This window comes from Symphodus melops (assembly GCF_947650265.1).
Source record: "Symphodus melops genome assembly, chromosome: 6".
NCBI lineage: Eukaryota > Metazoa > Chordata > Actinopteri > Labriformes > Labridae > Symphodus > Symphodus melops.
In genome coordinates this window covers 3,722,817-3,742,362 of record NC_136696.1, presented here as the reverse complement: position 1 = coordinate 3,742,362, position 19,546 = coordinate 3,722,817, and the positions used below count along the sequence as shown (strand labels likewise).

Below are 19,546 nucleotides of genomic sequence, written 5' to 3'. Positions count from 1 at the left end.
CTCAAAGGGTTTTATTCGAAAAATATATATTATGTTGCTCAACTGAGCAGAGTAAAATTCTGAAATGTCATTACTGAAAACTAAGCCGTGAGCTGCAGCAGAAATTCTACACATCACCGGGTTTTTCTTCCATTCTTTCAAATGGATCATTTCCAAATTAAAGCTTAACTAACAACTTTTCCAAGGAAATGACCCGATAGCTCCTTCCTTACCTTATGCTCTGAATGTGGAGTATGTCTGGATCTGTAGCGTTGAGTGAAGCCACAAAGCTTCCCACAGGGACGTTTTCCATCCTGGTGACTGTCAGGGGGTCCGGGAAGAAGACAGGACCCTCGTTGATGTCCTGGACTGTAACATGGACCGTGGCTGTAGAGCTGAGGCCGTAGCCTACATCTGGAACCAGAGGATCCTCATTCTCTACTTTGATGAGTAGCGTGTGGAAAGCTGTGGCCTCGTAGTCTAGAGGCTGATGGGAAAAACATGATCGGTCAGGTAAGAGAGGGAGGGGGAGATGATGATGTGCATGTGTGAAAACTGCTCATGGGTTAAGACTTCATATCTTTACCTTGACAACAGAGAGCATGCCCTCGTTGTTGTCTGGGTTGGTTTGGATCTCAAAGCTCTGCTCAGGATCTCCGTTTATGATGGAGTATGTTGCTCTCCACGCCCCTGTGGCTGGGTCGTCTCTGTCGTCGACTGTCAGGTTGACTACCACTCCTGTTGAGCCCTCATAGACGTACGCCTCAAACTGTCAAAGAAGAGAGACAGACAAATCAACATGAGATGAGTACGATGGATATACGAGTCAACAATGACAAGCAAGTGGTTAAAGAAATTAAGAATAGAAGAGAATAGAAAGCCTTTATTGTCATTATACAATTATACAGTCACAGATTCAATCACCCCCCCACCCCCCCCCCACAACATCAGCTGCAGACGTGGTGAGAGTGAACGGAGAAAAGTCAAACCGACCGTTTGCCCGGATCACTTGTGTTCCCAACTCGGTCCGTATGGATCAACTGTGTGCTGATGCACTAAAAGATAAAAGGGGAGTGCCGCGTCTCGTGTTGTGGCTGGCGCTCCAGTGTGTGTGTATGTGTGTGTGTGCATGTGTGTGTGTGTGTGTGTGTGCGTTTGAGCTGAAATTAATGTCACTCCTGCCAGAAACTTCTCGATACCAAAAGTTCCCCATGCCCTCCCCAATTTGAGAAGGACTGAATTAAGGTAACATGGACTATGTATGGTAAAGTTATTTACAGGTAGCAGCATAGTCAATTATGAACAGCTATTGCAGAAATACAAAATGAATATTTGCACAGTATGAAATTGAAAACTATATCAAAAATATAAAATGTAACTATGCAGAGTATGAAGTAAACTATGGCCGAAAAAAAAATATAAACATTGTACAGTATGAAATGTACATTATTGCAGAAATAAAAATAAATATGAAATGAAATGAAGTAAAGTATTGCACATGCCAGAAGTGTGTGTGTGCGTGGTGAGGGTGTGTGTGGTAAGAATGGGAGGGTCAGCGCATGTCCAGGTTCAGTGTGCTTATGGCTCTATGGAAGAAGCTGTCCTTGAGTGCGTCTGTCTCAGCTCTGACAGACCTGTGGCTTCTGCCATAGAGAAACATGTTGCACAGAGAAAAGCCAGAGTGAGAGCTGTCCTTAACAATGTTTCCCTCTCTTGGAAGAGCGGGAGAAGTTCACCAACAGACTCTCATTCAGCTTGTTCTTCCTGAGCGCTCACACACAGTGCAGGCAGTGTTGTGTCTTCTTGATGATCTCCAACATGTTCGGGGTCCAGGAGAGGTCAGCAGAAATGAGGGTGCCCAGGAACATGAATGTTTTGACCCTCACAGACACTGCTGATGTAGAGGGGAGCTGGGTCTGCGTGGTGCTTCCTGAAGTCGAGGATGAGGCAAATAAGGAAAAGGAGGCCTTACAGACCACCATCGCTTTCTGCAGCCATATCGAGCACCTGATCCTCGACTCTGACAGACGATGCATTATCAGGTCCTTGAGCTTCTGCTCACAGTATAGTTTTATTTTTACACCCAGAAGCTACAGGTGAAGCGAAAGAGGAAAAAGTATGTAGAGAAATAAATATACTGTCCGGTTGATGCACTGCTGTCCAATCGGTGAAAAAAAATGTACCTTTGACTGAACAACAATACAAAAGACTTATATGCATGAGAATAGATGGACAAACAGCACACACAACAGAATAAACACGTTTTGTGTTCTCTGCGGTCGTCTCCTCGCAGCACATTTCATTTATTTTCACTGTCAATCACTCCCCGGCTCTCTGCTCATTGTTGGCAGCATTCCTCAATCAGATTCCTATCAATGCATTCTGCCAGCAAGGCGCCCACTCAGGACCATATTGTGAACAGGGGTACCCTTGCAAGAAGCACCAAGCAGCAGAAGTGATTGTGTGTAGTATGTGTGTGTGTCCAGACCATTATGGTGTCAGAGCTTATAGTGTAATCTTTTAGACACAGAACACTCTGTTTAAGGATAGCGCTGGTCCAGCCTAGATTACCGCGTCTTCTGTCAGCCCAGGGTGTTGTTGTATCACAGATTACCTTTTTACCGCCTTACACTGCCGGGCTCCATGCATTTATCTGAAGAGAGACAAACATTGATTTCTTCTCCTCTCTTTGTTTTCTTTTTATCCTTTTTTTATTCAACCAAGCTTGGTTTTTTTCTTTAAAAAGAAAACACTTTGAACAATTCTCTGTCATTTAGAGCACCGCGAATGGAAACACAATGTTCTTTAAAGGTGTTTGTACCCGCATGGGCATTGTTGGCCTTTTGTCCTGCAAGCCTGCGGCTGTTCGCTACAAAAGCATCAAATGAAAATTAGAAGGCTAGAAACATAAAAAAGTCCAGTCGTCGTTTTTTAAACAAGTGGAATACACTGGAATTTAAAAAGCAATTGCCGTAGCTTTAGTGTGGAGCCCCAGAGCAGTTAAGACATTTTACAAGCACAACATACACATACTGAAAGACACAAGCACTGTGATCATAAAAAACAGCATGTCATTGACATTCCCATGCTCTTCCTGCTCTGGACTCCAAACCGAAGATAAGGCACAAATAAAGCATTTGCAAGCCTTCTCTCTTTCCCCTGACCTCCCACAAACACACACAGACGCACACATACAGTGCAGACCCGCAGACAACAGTCAGTCAGATTGGGTTTAATCATGTGGGGCAGTCATGCGGTTGGAGAAAGCGCTGTATTCCATGTGATGTGGCCACTGGGCTTCTGCCTTGCTGCTGATAAGGCCCCAATTCCACCTTGAGCACAAAGCAGCCAGTCACCTGAAAGACTAGAAGGAAATGACTAAGTACGAAGCACAGCTTCTAGCCTCAAATGGCTAAAACACATTAAAGAGAGAGAGATGGAGAAAGAGGGAAAAAAAGGTCTGCCTTCAAGTTTGCTATAGTCCAAGTGTGTGAGTGGGTGTGTGTTTGTGTGTTTGTATGAGCGAGCTTTTTCTATCTGAAACTACCAGCCAAAAACAGAGCACCAATTATAGTGGTGGCTCTTGTTCGCCTCCACTCTCAGAAAAAAAGATGACCAAATGACCAGAGAAGTGCAGGCCAAGAACAAAATAAAGGCACACTCAAAAAAAGACAAGCACCATGCACACACACTCTGCAGAGGGGAGCTTAAAGAGTGAAGACAAACTTCAGCACCATAAACAACACTGGCATGGAGGGATGAACGGTTTGATATCAATCAATCAATCTTTATTTGTAGCATCAATTTAAAACAGGTGTTATCTCGAGACACTATACAAAAAGCAGGTAAAGGACCTTACTCATTGCTATATTACAAGAGCCCAGCTTAATCCGTCATATCGTGGCAAGAAATAACTTCCCTTTAACAGGCAGAAATCTTCAGCTCATGACGGAACAGCCATCTGCTGAACTGTGCTGGGCCTGAAAATGGGATGGCGGAGATGGGACAAGATGCAGAAAGAAGGATAGGATAGGAAAAAAAAGTTGTTTGGGCAGGCCATCCTTACCAACAGTCCCAAAGAACCTGAGCAGAAAAGGGAGTGGTGATAGACTGATGGACGGATAAATGCATAGATGAATGGATGGATTGATGGATGGATTGCAGACAGATGGATAGATGGAAAGGGTAAGCAGGAGCCATATGTCAAAGCCCAACACTTTAGCCTTTGAAGATTCCAAGCAGTAACTTCAGGTTGATGCTGATTTTCTATTTTCAAACTTCTTTTATTCCCAGACTTTTTCAATAATCTGTGTCATAAATCTTCAAGGTAATGTCATGCTGCCAGGAGGTAATTGTAGGTCGTCATTTGAGTCACAACAACTTAAAAGCAAAACTAAATAAAAGGATAATGTCGAGTTTCAGATGACAGTTTGAGGACTGTAATTTGTGATTGTGCTATTTATACCTATGATTGTGAGGCTGGCTTTTTGTTTGTTTTTGTGTTCATGTCAAACATGCCAAACAACTTTTTTAATACGCTCCTGCTTAAGGCAGATGATGCTTGTTTGCTCTGTTGCTCCTTTCAGTCTCCTGTTCTTCAGAAGACAGATTTTATTAAAGCAGTTTCTCAGCATCAGTTTTGTTGATGTGATACAAATCACGTACACAAGATTCAATAAACCTGCAAACCATGATGAGATAGTTAGGAAATGTTGTTACTTTTGAATATTGTGCCAAATGATGATTTCACACATTGATATCTGAAGACGGACAATGAGGCCAAACAATGGTGAGCTCCATACTGAAAACGCCCTCAGCGTAACTTTAGATGCATGTAAAAAAAGGCCTCAGAAGTAGAGTTGAGGCTTTTTATAAGTCGGTAAACAGTTACCACCTGCCACTCAGCTCCAAAACCCACCTATGCAAGTTTATGAATCTTTCTGGTTCAAGGAAATTAAACAAAAAAAACATCACCCCATTCAGTTTCTACCTGCTTTTTGTTTTTACTTCTGCTGTAAAAAAAAAAGACAATTAAACATAGGACCTTATGGGGATTTCTTGGCTTTAACAGACTACATCACCTAGTGGACACTTGAGGAACTACAGTTCTTTCACTTTAGCATTGGCTTCAGTTTTTAACACTGAAGTTAGCATAATGGCAACTGGTAAGTAGGAAGTAGTCATTTGAGCAGGGTATCGTTATGATTGTCACATCATAATAAGAAAGTTAAAAAGTTTCTAACCAGGTGTTAGTGTCACAATGCAGGAAATGGGAATATGTACGTTTATGAAGTGTATTTCTGAGTGTATTTCTGTCCAGGTTTTTCTCTGCTCTTCCACTTTGATCCATGCTCAGTGAGCACTGTGTTCATTAAGACAACGTTTAATGCCAATTTACATTACACTCACGCTGTTTACCTTTAGCTGTGTTTTTAAGTGAAATATATTGACAACGAGTTCTTACCTCTGGGTCATTGAACCCGATACGTTCTTCAGCAGAAAAATGGAAAAGCCATTTGAGGTCAACTTTTATAGTTGCACTTATTTTCTTATGTAGGGCCTTTAACCTTGTGGCCTTATTTCTCTTTGTACTTTTGATGTTATGGGGGGATCTTTATTTCTCATGGAGCCTTGAACTCTGAACTTTCTTTGCTTTCACACTGTTCTCAACCACCTTTACCATTCTGAAAGAAAACAACATTTGGCTTGAGCCTAAAACACAAAATATAAGACTTGTGTACTCGCCTTTTTCACTACACTTGTCTGTTACACTACTTTTTTATGTAAAGCCTCACACCTCAGTTATTTCCATAGCACTTGTTATCGAGCCTCAAACTCTTTCCAGATTAACAAACAATGTATTAACAAAATAAATGATAAGCATAGCTGGACAATCAACAAATGTGGATCCTTTTCCAGCGTCCTCTGGCATGTTAAGTAGAACAAGCTCAACCTAAAGTTTTGCTTTGTTTTCAAATGTCAAAATAACATCTGCCAGACAAATCAAATCCTTCTATGTGAAACCAGCATGACTCCACAAAATCTCCATCTCCACATTGTCTGGATCGCTCTAAAGCAGATGGAGGTGCAGAGGAAGCCTAACACTGTGGCACGTGGCGCGCTTAAGAGATGTGAAACCTTGGAAGGCACACACATCTGTCTACTTTACGGAGTAACACTAAATGCTCCCTGCCTCATTAACAGCACTATGAAAATTACCTCCTATTTCTTATACAGTCTTTTAATTTGTCTTTCACTGCCAGCTGGCTTTGTTTGCTTGTTACAAACCAATGCTCCAAACCTTTTCTTTCTTTTACTCTGAGTAATGCAACTTTGGCCCGAGTGTACAGAATAATAAACGGGGCATTAGGTGGAGAGACTGAAATAAGAATTTGCCAGCTACTTAAAAAAAACCCTGTTTTGACCGTGATTACAGTTTGCACTAAGCTTATAAAGCAATCTGACTTTTTCTTTGTGCTTCCCCATTCTCCAACAAACACAAATACACACAGACATGTATTCAATTACAGCCAAGTAAACAAACATATGCTCAACATCTTCTCAAACATAGACTCCAGCATCCACCATGGGTGAATGGACAGCTGTTGAATCAACTTATTTTCTTCCTGGTTGTCTGTCAGGATGTGTTATGAATACAGATGGCACTGGGGGCTGCAGTGACAGGCAGTCGGACAGACAGCTGAGCAGCTGTTCATTTGTCCTAAAGGAGAGTATTGTGTGACACGTCCCCACTGCCCTAAAAAGATTTTCACTGAGCGGGAACACACATTACAGTGGCCTATCACATTAAACCTCCAGTGACGACACTGCTTTGCCTCCGAGTAGATTTTGCTGCATTGCTACAGTGTGATACAGCAGCATGTGGGACGTATTTGAAGTTTGTCTTTCAGGCACTATTGGTTACTTTCCCAGAGTTTCCTTCTGTGCATCTATACACATTAAAGTCGCCACTCTCCATCTCTTCTTGTAGGCTGTGTTTTTGATTATGCTAAGAGTTATATCTGTAATATTGTAGGTGGTATGAATTTCAACCCACAGCATAAAACACACAAGGTTTAAAGGGCTGTGATGTGAGTGTTTAAAAGTTTTAATATGTTACAGGATGGAGTGTGGATTAAGAATTTATGGGCTGCTTTGTAGGCACACAAAGCAAAGGTAGATGTGATGGAGGTAAACGTGGAATTGAAAACCAAATCCCCGGCTTCAACAGGAATGAAGAACATTTTTAGCAGCCGCTTGTTTTCCCTTTATCTGCCTTCTAAAGCAGCTTAACTCCGAGGCACAACGAGGTGTAGAAAGACTGCAAATCTGTAAAAAGACCTTACTCTCATTGTGCCAGCAAGTCCACATGATAACACATCTTCCCACACAATCCTAAACACAGTGTCTGTGCATGGGATTGGAAACTTACTCTCCGTCTAACCCCCCTACTCGCTTTTTAGCCTTCCTCCTAGTTTTAGTGCTGCAAACAGTAAGTGTGTCTGGAGAGTTAATGAGCTTACCTGTGTCTTTATTAAATTTGAACAGCTCTTGCTCAGGCTGTTTCCAAAGATAGATTTGAGATTAATTTGACATTAAGCAAAGCTGCTTTTCTACTTCTTCAGAGCATGACAGCCCTCATATTTGTCAATGCTGCTTTTAAAAAAGGAAGAAAAAAAAGAGAGACGGAAACATCTTCAAGGTAGACACACAGTATATTTAGTAACCATGTAGTAACCATGTTTGAACAACTAAGACAGTGTGCAGGACTTTGCTGGCTATGTTTGAGCCCAGGACTTCTCTTTTTGTTGCTGTTGTATCAAATCAGGTATCATATTTGATTTTTACAAGTATCTCGTCAAGGTGTTATGATTGATAGATTCTATTTATCTACGTGTCATGCAGCAAAGTCCCATCCCTCATAGGTTTATAAGACACCAGAAATTCAGTTGCAGTGGTTTACAGTAACATTTCACAACATTACAGAGTAAAGTGTTTCTGTCACAGTTCAGTCTTATACAATGTGTTCTGTCTTTTCTCCCAGACTTTGCTGATAAAATCTGCTGCAAACAACTCAAGTATTTTATAATCATTGAATCGAAAGAAAGGAAGACATTTTTCTAAATGTTCAGTTTCACCGAACACAACAAACCAACTCTGGTCCCATGACAATCCTCCTTCTAAAAAAGGGACGTCCGGCTTCGCCACAGACCATGAAACTGGACGATAATGATTTATGATTTATCCATGATTTATTATTGAATGATAAAATATAAGAATGCAGGCCATGCAGATTGCTTACACGTCGTTTTACCATTTGTTGAAGAGAGAGCAGTTACCTCATTCATTATGTAAATTCAATTCAAACTTCAGTTTAAGTGACATTACAGGTTGAAAGATTGCATGAAGGGGCGTCTGTCGACTCTCACTGATGTCTCCCACTCTTCTGGAAGACGAAGGAATATACAGGTGATCTATAATATATATGCCACAATGAAACATAAGAGAAAGTTCTGAAGAGCCTCTGCAACAAAACGTGTTGTTGCACCTGAAATCTGTGGCCTGTTCCTCTGAGGAAACTAAAGACTGAAAGCTTGAAGCAGTCTCTTTGTGTAAGCCTTTTGTCAGCTGTGTGGAGACAAGCAGCTGACGTCGTGATCTCACATTATCATTCTTCAGAACAAACTTCACAATTGAGAGAAAATGTGCTTTTATATGTCTTTTGTTGCTATTTCAAGTGGTTTTTCTCACCTCTTTCCAGTGCTTCTTCACTCCTTATTGGACGCACTGAGGATGTCAAGAGACACCACTCTCTCCCCCACATGAATAAAATTACCCAGGAAACCCTTCATGGGTCAGCTGTCTCATGAAGTAGGCTTAACTGAATACAAGTTATACAATGACTTCACATATGCACAGCGACTGCACACGGGAATATGGAAGGACAAATGTACGTAGACGTATAATTGCAAATGTGATCTACAACAATCGTTTCACTTTTAACAGGTTTGTCTTTTATATTCCTAACTTCTGACAGTAAAAAGGTGCTGAAAAGGTAGCCAATGCAAAAGTGCAAAAAAAGTGTAGCACCTTGAGTGTGTTAAAAAGCCAAGGAATATCCATACACAGCCCTTATTAAAAGGGCATTTAGTAGCATAAATAAACAGGTTTACAGCCTGGTTTGAAATAAACATTTAGTTTTAAAAGCTCAAGTCTTTATTGGAACAAACTATAAGGGGGTGATAATTCTTTAATATTTCATTTATGAGATAGGACAGCTTTGGAGAGACACAAAATGTGGGCAGAGAGAGAGAGAGTGCTGGAGTGTTATCAATAAATGTGCATAATTTAGGACAGGACTGAGTTGTCTGGCTGGCTGGTGTTTGCTGCTGGCTGGAGGCTTCGAGGGTTTGGACACACTGTTTGAAAACCCAAATCACACAGAGATGCACCGCCCAGCTCTGCTGCTCACTTCTTGTCTTGAATTGAGGAGTTATATTAAGAAAAAAAATCACGAGGTTCCATCCATGCAAGAAAGACAGTGGGGCAGTTTAAATTGATGTAATGGAGGGCAGTTCTGAAAAGACTCATCTATTCAAGACAAAAGCAGAGGAGCGAAGCTGGGCAACACAGTGTGTCCACACTGTAAGGCTTGCCTCATCTCCACCTCGTTGTCTGCAAGACTGACAAAAAGACAGCTAGAGTAATTATTGCCATTTATTAGATGGCAATTGTTAATGCCAGGCTTTAAAATACCCATAACAAACCAATGGGTGATGTCACTGAGTGTACGCCCATGTTGTGTGTTATGGGTTCTTATCTTGAGGAAATGGAAAAACTGACCAACAGAGTTAAAAAGCAACCTGCAGAAGTTTCAAGGACAAGCTATCCCAGCCCGCCCTGCTCTAACCTGATCCCTTTATGTGTTTATGTGTCCGTGTTAAATTACACAATTGAGCTCCTAAAGACCCCTATTTTTCTGCATCCTTTCTACTCCTACATACAGTGCTCAAATCCTTTTCCATCCCCTCCCCTTTTGTGATTGAGATTTCTGGCCAACTTCGTGGCAGAATCACCCGAGGTAAACCCAGTGTGTATCTCAGAGCTACTGAAGCAATCATGCAAAGCTCAGACTAATCCGTGACACCCGTTAGTCATCCCCCCGAGACAAACCAGCACTGACAGGGCCCTGCTGCCCTGTGCCTGCTGCTACACCCATCACCACTAATGTCTTTATCAGCAGGACAGATGGATTGCAGGTGAGCACATTCTCCTGGTCATCATGGTGGAGAGATGGGAGGGAGGGAGGGAGGGAGAGAGGGAGGGAGAGAGGGAGGGAAGAGACGGAGAAAAACAGGGGCTCGGAAAAAGAGCACAAAATTGAGAGAGAAAAAAATACATGAAAGAAGCTTTTCAAGAGTGTGTGTGTGTGTGTGTGTGTGGGGGGGGGGGCAGAGGAATAGTCAGATATATTAGCAAAATAAGAGAGGAAAGGAGGTAAGACGAGGTGGGGACACAAAGAGGTTAAAAAGTCCCTAATAATCCACTTTTCCTCAATTTGAACTCAACAGAAGATCCCAGAGACGATGTACAATGAGGAGCAACTTAATGACAGTAATATAACTCCAAGGAGGGGAATACACTGAACTCACAATGCTGCACATATCAACCGAAAAATCTATAATAGGATGGACAGAGCAACAACCAACAGGGAGTGAAGTCCGAATATTCAGAGCTCCCCCTTCTGACTGGCTGCAGTATATTACAGAAACCCTGCCTCCTTAATGATAACAGATGAGACAAGGTTCAAACTAAAAATTTAAAATAGGTTTCAAAGCACGATTCTGTGGTGACAGCTTGTCTCAGAGGTGGGCACAGAAAATCAGAAATGTAACTCTGTTAACCGTTAATCTGTTAACAAAGTTTAGGCTCTTTAGCACCTCTAATTCCATCGACACCAAAACGTACAAGATGTAGAATTCTTCAACAATGTTTACATTAGAATATTTAAATTCATTTAAAAAAGTGAATATGTGCTCATTCTCTGTGGCACTCCAGAAGAATCCAAACCTAATGTTACTCCATGACTGCTGCTCGGATGCACTTTACCTTCTAATATTTCCTGATTGGAGCCACAGATGCTACAGCATCTAACTGTCATATCTGTGCCTCCACTTGCCATCACAGCTTTGCTTGTCAAAAATCTAAGATTCCCATGTAAGTGACTCCCAGTGTACCACAAGGGGAATCCCGCATAGCAACAGTGGTAATTAATTTGACTGTCGATTTTTCGTTGTATTGTGAGCTAACGTTACATCCCTTATAACCCTCGCTTCAATCGGCAGATAAAACTCTCGAGAAACGTCTTCATTAGCGACAGAAGAATACGTATCTCACCTCTGACGGATCAGCCAGGGGATTCCATATCATTTTTCCGTGCTTCCCCTCCTCATGAAAACAGGATTAGAACCTCACTATAAAAATTAATTAGGTCAGAGCCCAGTCTCCCTACAGAAGAAAAATCTCATAAATTTCCCAGCACTGCAGGAGAGGATAGCTCAGCTTATGACTTTTAAAATGGAAGATAAATGACAAAGACCCATCCATCCATACAAAGAGAAAAGTAATGGCAGTTTGACACGCTGTTCAGGGTATTTCCTCCTTTTTAATGAAAGGTTTCAGTTTTCACAGCAGCAGGAGAGATTATTGTTATTAAAGACACATCTGAACTGTTTTTCTGCCGAGACTGTGTGTTTGAATTGTCAAATATTTTATTATTCATAAATAGTCAGTTTATCACATGAACAACACCTGTTTCGCCACCTTAATGACTTTTAGTGAGGTTTTACTATGTTCTTACTAATTCATTGTGTGTGCTATTCATGCTTAAAACTCAAGCTAGCAACTTGAAATGCAGGATTGGAGTTTAGAGAAAATATTTAGATTATTAAAACGCTCAATTATTTTCTCGACTTTTTTTCCCTCTTTGTCGGATCCGTTCCATCTCTCTCTGAGCTCTGCTCATAGTTGTCCAGTTAAAAAAAAAAAACAGCAAAGCAAATTGAAAAGAAAATGAACAACAGTGCAGCGCCACTAAAATTACACAAAGAAAATGAAGTGCTGATAAAAAGTAAATTGTCAAAATTTAAATACGAGTCTGTAATGTAACATTTTGCTTTTATAACATTACCGTGTGTAGTCTGATTTATTTACAGTATCAAAAAAAGAGCGAGGATGAAAACATAATGGAACAGTTTCATGGAGATCACACCTGTCGTCTATTTCCAGCTGTTTTCTAGAATCAACGCACCCTGACTTCTTAGGGTCTGACTCGAGGGAGGGCTGATACTCTGGGTAAAGTCAGGGTGAACATGCAGGTTCTTGTGTTCACACATGAAGCTCAGCCCAAACATTTCAGAAGGTGTGAATGAGTTGTGTTCATGTGTGAATTCACCAAAACACTGATTGGTCACATGAACTTCAAACACCATTTTCTGCAACAGTATTTTGGTTACTTTGGACATTAACCTCTCCTAGTTCAGGAGAAGCAACCAAACGCTGACACATCATAACTGACCAACAAACAAACTGGTTAAGGTGGATTTTTCACTCAAACTTAAAGGCAGGTTTAATCCTTTTTCTCCTGATACACTTGTCTTCAGGTCCTGACAAGAAACAATCTGTCATCTGTCACACGTTGTAAGCCCGTAAAAACTTCAACCCATGTCTGCCACGAGGTACCAATCTGATGAACCAATCACAGCCTCCTGCTCCTGGAGCCACGTCGCTCGTGTGTGTAAGTGAGGCTATTGAGGGGAGGAGATGGCTGAAGGGAATGCTACTTTAAAAATCATGCTAGTTTTAGAAACTCCCCAACCTTTACTGCCTTTAAGACAGAAGTTATACATAGCTGCTGCAACGGGCCACTGGCTCTGTGTAAGGTCAACCAGTGCTGGGGAAAAACTCATCCAGAAGCCGAAGAGGCGGAAATTGCTTCCACATACTGTATATGTTAAAAAACTGTTGAAATTCAAATTGGAATAACACTTTCTTTCAGAGCTGTTTGGAAGGATTTGATTCTATCAGAAAATAGATCTTTGCAACAATTTGAAAATAACAGAAAAGAAACAAAGGGCATGTGAGTCTACTCACAGATTTGATCTCTCTGTTACTATTCCCTTCACATAACAGAACATACAAAATAAAGTCAGCATGCACGCTGTAAACCACATTCAGAAGTGTATAATTATTCCATCACTGATGCTGACTTGTTTTCAGAGTTACAGGAAGTGTAACTTGAACAACTTTACTGCAGACAGCTGAATAATGGAGGAGAGAAGAAGATATTCCCTGCTGGTTGATCCGAGGATATGCGTGAGCAGAGAGGTGGTCGGAAGCAAAGACTTCACAGGCTAAGAATAGATGTCTCCATGCAAAGAGCCGTGTAGGTAGGTCTGAGAAGAAACTGAGGCACCCTATGGTGGTGTTGTGTTTGCTGAACTCAAACGCAATGTCAACTCATAAAACCCAACAACACTGTTTGTTTTTGAGAATGAATACAGAGTCCAAAAAGAAATACATCTTGTGCACATTAATTTGCTCTCTTCTTTTTCTTCCACTCTCCTTCCAGCTCAGACTTTATACTCGTCTTTTATCCTTCTCTCTATCTTCCCTCAGCTTGAATTCTGCACACAACATGGAAAACATGCCTTTAAAGCTCACGTCGGATCTGTAGGAGGTGCTGTCTTCAGAAAAGACATCTTCTGAGGGGAAAGTTTTCAAAAGTTCCATGAAAGACTTGAATATTTGTGATGAATAATTTAGACTGAGAAAGCCTGAGAGCTGACGATGACACAAACCCCGGGCACTTGCAAGTACTCACAATATGATGGTGGTCATCTGAGAGGTCATGGATGATTCATGGGCTGATTGCAAGCGGTCAGGGAGAGTGGAGGATAGAGGATTTATATGGGCAGCTTAGTGCCTTCCAACACTTGTTTTTTAAAAGCTCCATTTCTCTGTGCCGTTAAACGGATCTCTTCCCAGTGAGAAATGAGAACATTAACTGGGACATGGTCATGGTGCACTCTACACGGCCCTGCCGAGCCCTCTGAGCTGTAACATTTTACATCTGAGCCGCACTCCTTACAAGCTCCCCTGACACCCCGATGCATCATGGGAGGGCTGCAGGGGGGGGGGGGGAAACGTGCTGTTTCTCAAAACCTGACAACAGCTGCAGGCCCTTCCATTAAGAACGACACAACTCAGTGTTACAACTGCACCTTGAAGCAGTGACAAGCTCTGTTTAAACAGGACCTCATGTTTTGCTCTCTGGGTCCTCACCTACTGAGGTGAGAAAAAAACACAGTCATTGTAGTAGCAGCGAGTGATGGGAAGTTTGACTCTGAGCCTGAAAGAGCCGCCTCTTTTGACTCTTCATTTGAGATCTTGTGTAGCCTCACTTTATAGCTTAACTTTGCAAAAATGAACGTGTGTATGTTTAAATACACACCATTGTTTATTAATCATGTTGTTTATTTATTAAGTGCCTAATTCTGTGCATCTATTCTGTTACAAAAGCTTTCTTACTCGTGTTTAATATTTCAATCACATACAAAAAATACAAAAATGCAAATATAAAATACATTTTTAAAAAATGTGCGAAACTAATCAAACAGAACCGAAACTCTTTAATTAATCATCTGCTGTCTCGCTCATATGCCGCCTTGCTGGCCAATCATAACTGACTGTAAGGTGGCTCAGCTCTCAGAGCTGCATCTTTTGCTCAAGTCACATCATAGTAGCTTCTGGCACATTCATCATGGGTAGTACATGGTGCGAGTTATTTTTGGATATTATCTATATATCATTAATATGCGTTTTATCCCCCAGCGTGACTGACAGGCCGCGGTTTAGTCTGTGTGCTTTTCACTAACGCCTCGAGGCACTGCTGACTAAACAAACCATCACTGAACCCCAACACGTCTCCTCCCACTCCTGCTCACAGGCCCGCTTATCTTGCTGCTGCACCCATGTCACCCAGTTACACTGATCTGTTACCACAAGTCACATGTGTTCTGTGAACACACACACACACACACACACACACACACGAACACACACACTGTGATGTGTGCTGGCCATTTCCTGAGCTGTACCTTCAGCAGACGAGGACGCAATCCTTTTTATGAAAGCTGAAGGTCACCCTGAGTCGCAGAGTCGTTGAGTGGGAGAAAACACACATGCACATGAAATGTGGAGGTGAGGTGAGCTGCAGGAGCAACTAAACCCTCTGAGAAGGTTAGCCGAGAGAGAGAACAGTGATGTTTGCTGAGGATTTGAAAGGCCATCTCATCAGTCTAAGAGTTCAGTAAGATCAGTCGCTGCTGGAGTAAAAACAGATGCTGATCCTTTTTTATCAAATTAATGATTATTAAAAAAAAAGTCTCCTGAAAGTGAGGATCAAATCAGAATCAAATTCTGTCAAATAATGATCAAATTAGTGGCGGCTGTGGCTCAGTGATAGAGTCAGTCATCTCTGAACCAGAAGGTTCGATCTCCAGCTCCTGATGTCTTTAGTGATTGAGCACCTTTAACAGTTGAAGAAATGTCGATATTAAAATAAAGCTCATCAACAAATTTAACCCGTACTATTATATAAACTGACAGAGTTCAATGTTTTGAAGACTAAATTAAAAAGGTGTCTTAACCTGAAATCTGTGAGCATTGACTGTTTCTTATTGTATTTCTGAGGTCGAATGGTTCTGTTTGAATCCTAAAATAAAAACAACATAATCGACTCCTGATTTCTTTCTACTTGCTCCGGATATTATTATTATTATTATTATTATTATTATATATTGTTTGCAAAGTGTATTTAGATTGTATGCTGAGGGCAGGATTCACCAAAGGATCGCACAGCTTTTGCCCGCACTAAACCTTCACCAATAAGTCAGAAGAACGCCACCTGGCTTACACACACAAAGGCTGACACGGTCATTTCTATACAAATCAATGTCACAGCAAAAAAGAGCCGAATTCACAAACTCCTGTGCTCGCAAACAGACACAATCATAGAGTCGGAAAACAACTCGCCCTGTATGACTTCAAATAAAAAAAACAGTTTAATTACTATTATTAATATAACCAGAGGTTCAGTTCAGACTTCAGTCCAGGCCATGAGCTGAACACTTCTTCCAAACATGGAGACGGTCTGGGTCATAATGCATGACAAAGATAAGAGTGCTTTTTTATTTTCTCCTTCAAAGGAGCACGTTTGGATGGTCAAACATGGCCGACCACATGATTTGAAGCTGACCTCAAAGTGAACTCGTCCCCTTCATTCCCATCAACATCTTTATGTGGACTACACTTTGCCCCGTCATGTATGCTAGGCATGACAGCGTAGCTCCACGCAGAGCAAAGATAAAGACACATTCTGAAGAAAAACAAGAGCTAGGTGCACGGAGGAGCCTGCTCGTTCATCGACGTCATTACTGCCATGTGATTTGTGAATCAGATCATAAGACGGAGCAGACGACCGGAGAAAATGCTGCACACTTTGTTGAGTTATAATGAACTCCATTCTTTTCTTAGTGAATCTTATAAATACAATAAAATACATGTTCCTTTGTGATAAGTTTCCTTAATCAAAGAACGAAGTCATGTTTCATCAGTCAGCTTCAATGTTTTCCTCTTTCTAAAAACATGTTTTTTTTTAACTAAAACTCAGAGTCTTCTGTGTCTTTTAGAATAAATCTGCTTGTCAGTATGTCGGAGAGCGTCGTGGTCGTGTGACCTCCTCGATGTGTTTGCACTGACTCACATCACCCATCACATTTTAGAACAAGGGCTCTGTATATCCTTTCTTTCCTTTAAATATAAACTGCATTCATGATGCGTGATTGCTGTTTCCTTTAAGAAGAACAAGTAGAAGATGAGCGAGTGTAGATTGATATTCACAGCAGCTAAATATTGATGAGAGAAAGCTGAATCAGTGAATGAAACCAGTTTGGCTACCTCTGATATAAAGGTTTTCTGTCTTTGTGAGAAGATGTAAGAAAACTAATCTTCATGTTGTTTTGTGGTTATGGTGCAGTAACGGTCATTGCACACTGAGTCTGTTTTTTTTTTGGTCCAAAATTAACACACAAAATCTTTGCTGTTTGCACACTGACTCTGAAATCTTGATTATTTCTCTCAGAGCAGGTTTGATTTCCTGCGTTTGTTCTCCTCCTTCCTTCGTGTGTGTCTGTGGTGTCCTTACTACAAGCTGTTTGTCAGGAAACATTGACAAACCTATGCTCCGATTAAAGGTTAAATCTCTCTTTTAGAGTTTTGGTGATGACCAGTGTGTCTCCATTTATCTGTCTGCACCTTTCACTTGGCATGGTCTCAATCAAAGGTTGCATGTAAACAGTTTTTACTTTTCAACACACCTTAAATGAAAACATTAGCATTTTTAAATTATTGCGGTGATGCAACATATCAGACAGCTTGGAATAATTCTGAAGCTCATTACCAAAAAGACCAAACTCTCCTTTCTTCACAAGCACACATCTTCTCACTCTTAAACAGCAAAAGTCATCAAAATAAAATCATCTTCACTGCTTGATAACTCTGCGTGATGAGTACGAGACATTTTGTCTCACACTGAAAATTATCGTAACAATAGAAAACTACACGGAGCAAACTCAGTGTGCAAGGGTGTCTGTGTTTGGATTACAGATCCAAACAGACTCAGTGTGCAAAAGGCCTTCAATCATGTTCATTGTGATTGTGTCAGAAAAAACATGCAGGAAACTTGACGTCACTGATTATACAACTGTCTACACACAATGACTTAGCTTGAAATACATTTGATTAGCTTCTACATTTTAATATTTCATCAGTCGCAGAGAAACTCACCATCCACTCTCGATTTTAAAGTGTACATTTTCTTATCGACCTCTGGCCCGACCGCACTCGCTGTGAGGAGGCAGCACACACAACGACGTGTTCAGGTACTGTAGGTCCAAAATCTACACCATAGACGTTTCATCCACGTCATTTTAAACAAAACAATGAACAACTCTGTTTTCAACATCATAAAATATGTCACTGAGGGAGCCTCCTGTACAGAGGCTGTAGTCCTCAAAGCATGCAGCTCGGGTTCAAACCTGACCTGACGTTACTTCCCCATCTCTCTCTCCCTCATATCCAACAACATCCCCTGTCCTGTCTCAAAGAAAGGCTAAGAAATCCCAAAATAACATGTTTTAGTGTGTTGTAACTTGTGCTTTGTCTCTTTCCGTCACGTTGTATTTTTGCTTCTCCCTTAGAAAAAAGAAACTTCATCTCAAAGGGGTAAAAACCTGGTTAAACTAAAGTTACATTAAAATAAATGTCACTGAGAACCACTTTCTTTTCTCCCATTTTGACACTACAATAGTTCTCCTCCACACACAGCTTTTATTCTGGGAGATTTTAATTGCACATGTGTGAGCCCTATTTAACTCTGCTGTTACAGAGTGAAAGACTAAAACTGAGAGGTAGGCAGCTGTGTGCAGATGTGCAGGTGTTTAACACTTAGCAAAGTCAAGAAAAGAGTTCCAACCTAATCATTTATTAAGAAATAACCAACTCTAAACTGCAGTGCAGGTTAGCGTGTGGTTACACTCTGCTCCAGCGATAAGCCAGTTCAACCTGACACAGCACATCCTACTTTATCTCCATTTAATAGATGATGAGTTCACTGTCCTGTAGTTTACTTTCAGGTCATAGTGCAGCATTAGGCCGGATGCTCTTTAAACCGGAGTTAGAGCGCCAACTAGTGGCCGTTGGCTAACAGGCTTTTTAGATAATGTAACATTTTGGGCACAGCATTTTGTTACATTATCGATTAGTTATTACATTTTAGGTTTCATAAACATTTTTTTATAACATTTCAGGTCATTGTTACTTTTTTTGGTAGTGGTTAAATTTCGGGCTCTAATAAGGCTTGTTTGCATAAAAGCAAACGAATGAAAAAGAAAAAAACCCACAATGGTGAAACTTTCCTCCTGAATTGCACCGAGTTCAGCTGACTTCAGACGTGAAAGCGACCTTGTTGGCAGCGTTGAACAGCCTTAATTCACTCACAGCAAAAGATCAGTGAGCATAACACTGTAGCGATGTCCTTCTTATGTCAGTACAGACGTTTTCCCTGCACAGTTTTTTTTTTTATTTTATTTTTTTAAATCAAGCTTTTTATTTGGTCGTCTTCAGTGAAATGGTTTTAATCTTGTTACTGACCTTTTGTCTGTCAGGGCGCTATTTGAGATTAAATGTAAGAGCCCTGGACTGAGAAAATTTCACAATCTGAGAAGAGTAAAGACATCATCTAGTTATCTGAGCAGGAGTTTCAGTCTTTAATGACATGTTCTCTATCAAGTCCTTCTGAAAGAAATTAAAGTAGGAACCCAAAGGGCACGACTTGTGCTTCAATAACCCGTCTATGTAGAGAGAGAGTTCTTCATCTTCATCAAACCATCTTTAACAGGGCACAATATTGAAGCGTGTGTTGGAAGAAATGCAGTCAGCTTGAATG

General features: G+C 41.0%; 1 protein-coding gene across 1 annotated transcript in view; it reads right to left on the bottom strand.

Annotated features, from left to right (window-relative positions):
• cdh13 (cadherin 13, H-cadherin (heart)) overlaps positions 1–19,546 on the bottom strand; it is a 340,521-nt gene that overhangs the window by 56,427 nt on the left and 264,548 nt on the right. The window contains exons 10-11 of the mRNA XM_079346024.1: positions 566–748; positions 213–466 (exon numbers count right to left, since the gene is read on the bottom strand). Of these exons, the coding sequence (XP_079202150.1) occupies positions 213–466; positions 566–748 (437 nt within the window). The remainder of the gene's footprint in view (positions 1–212; positions 467–565; positions 749–19,546) is intronic.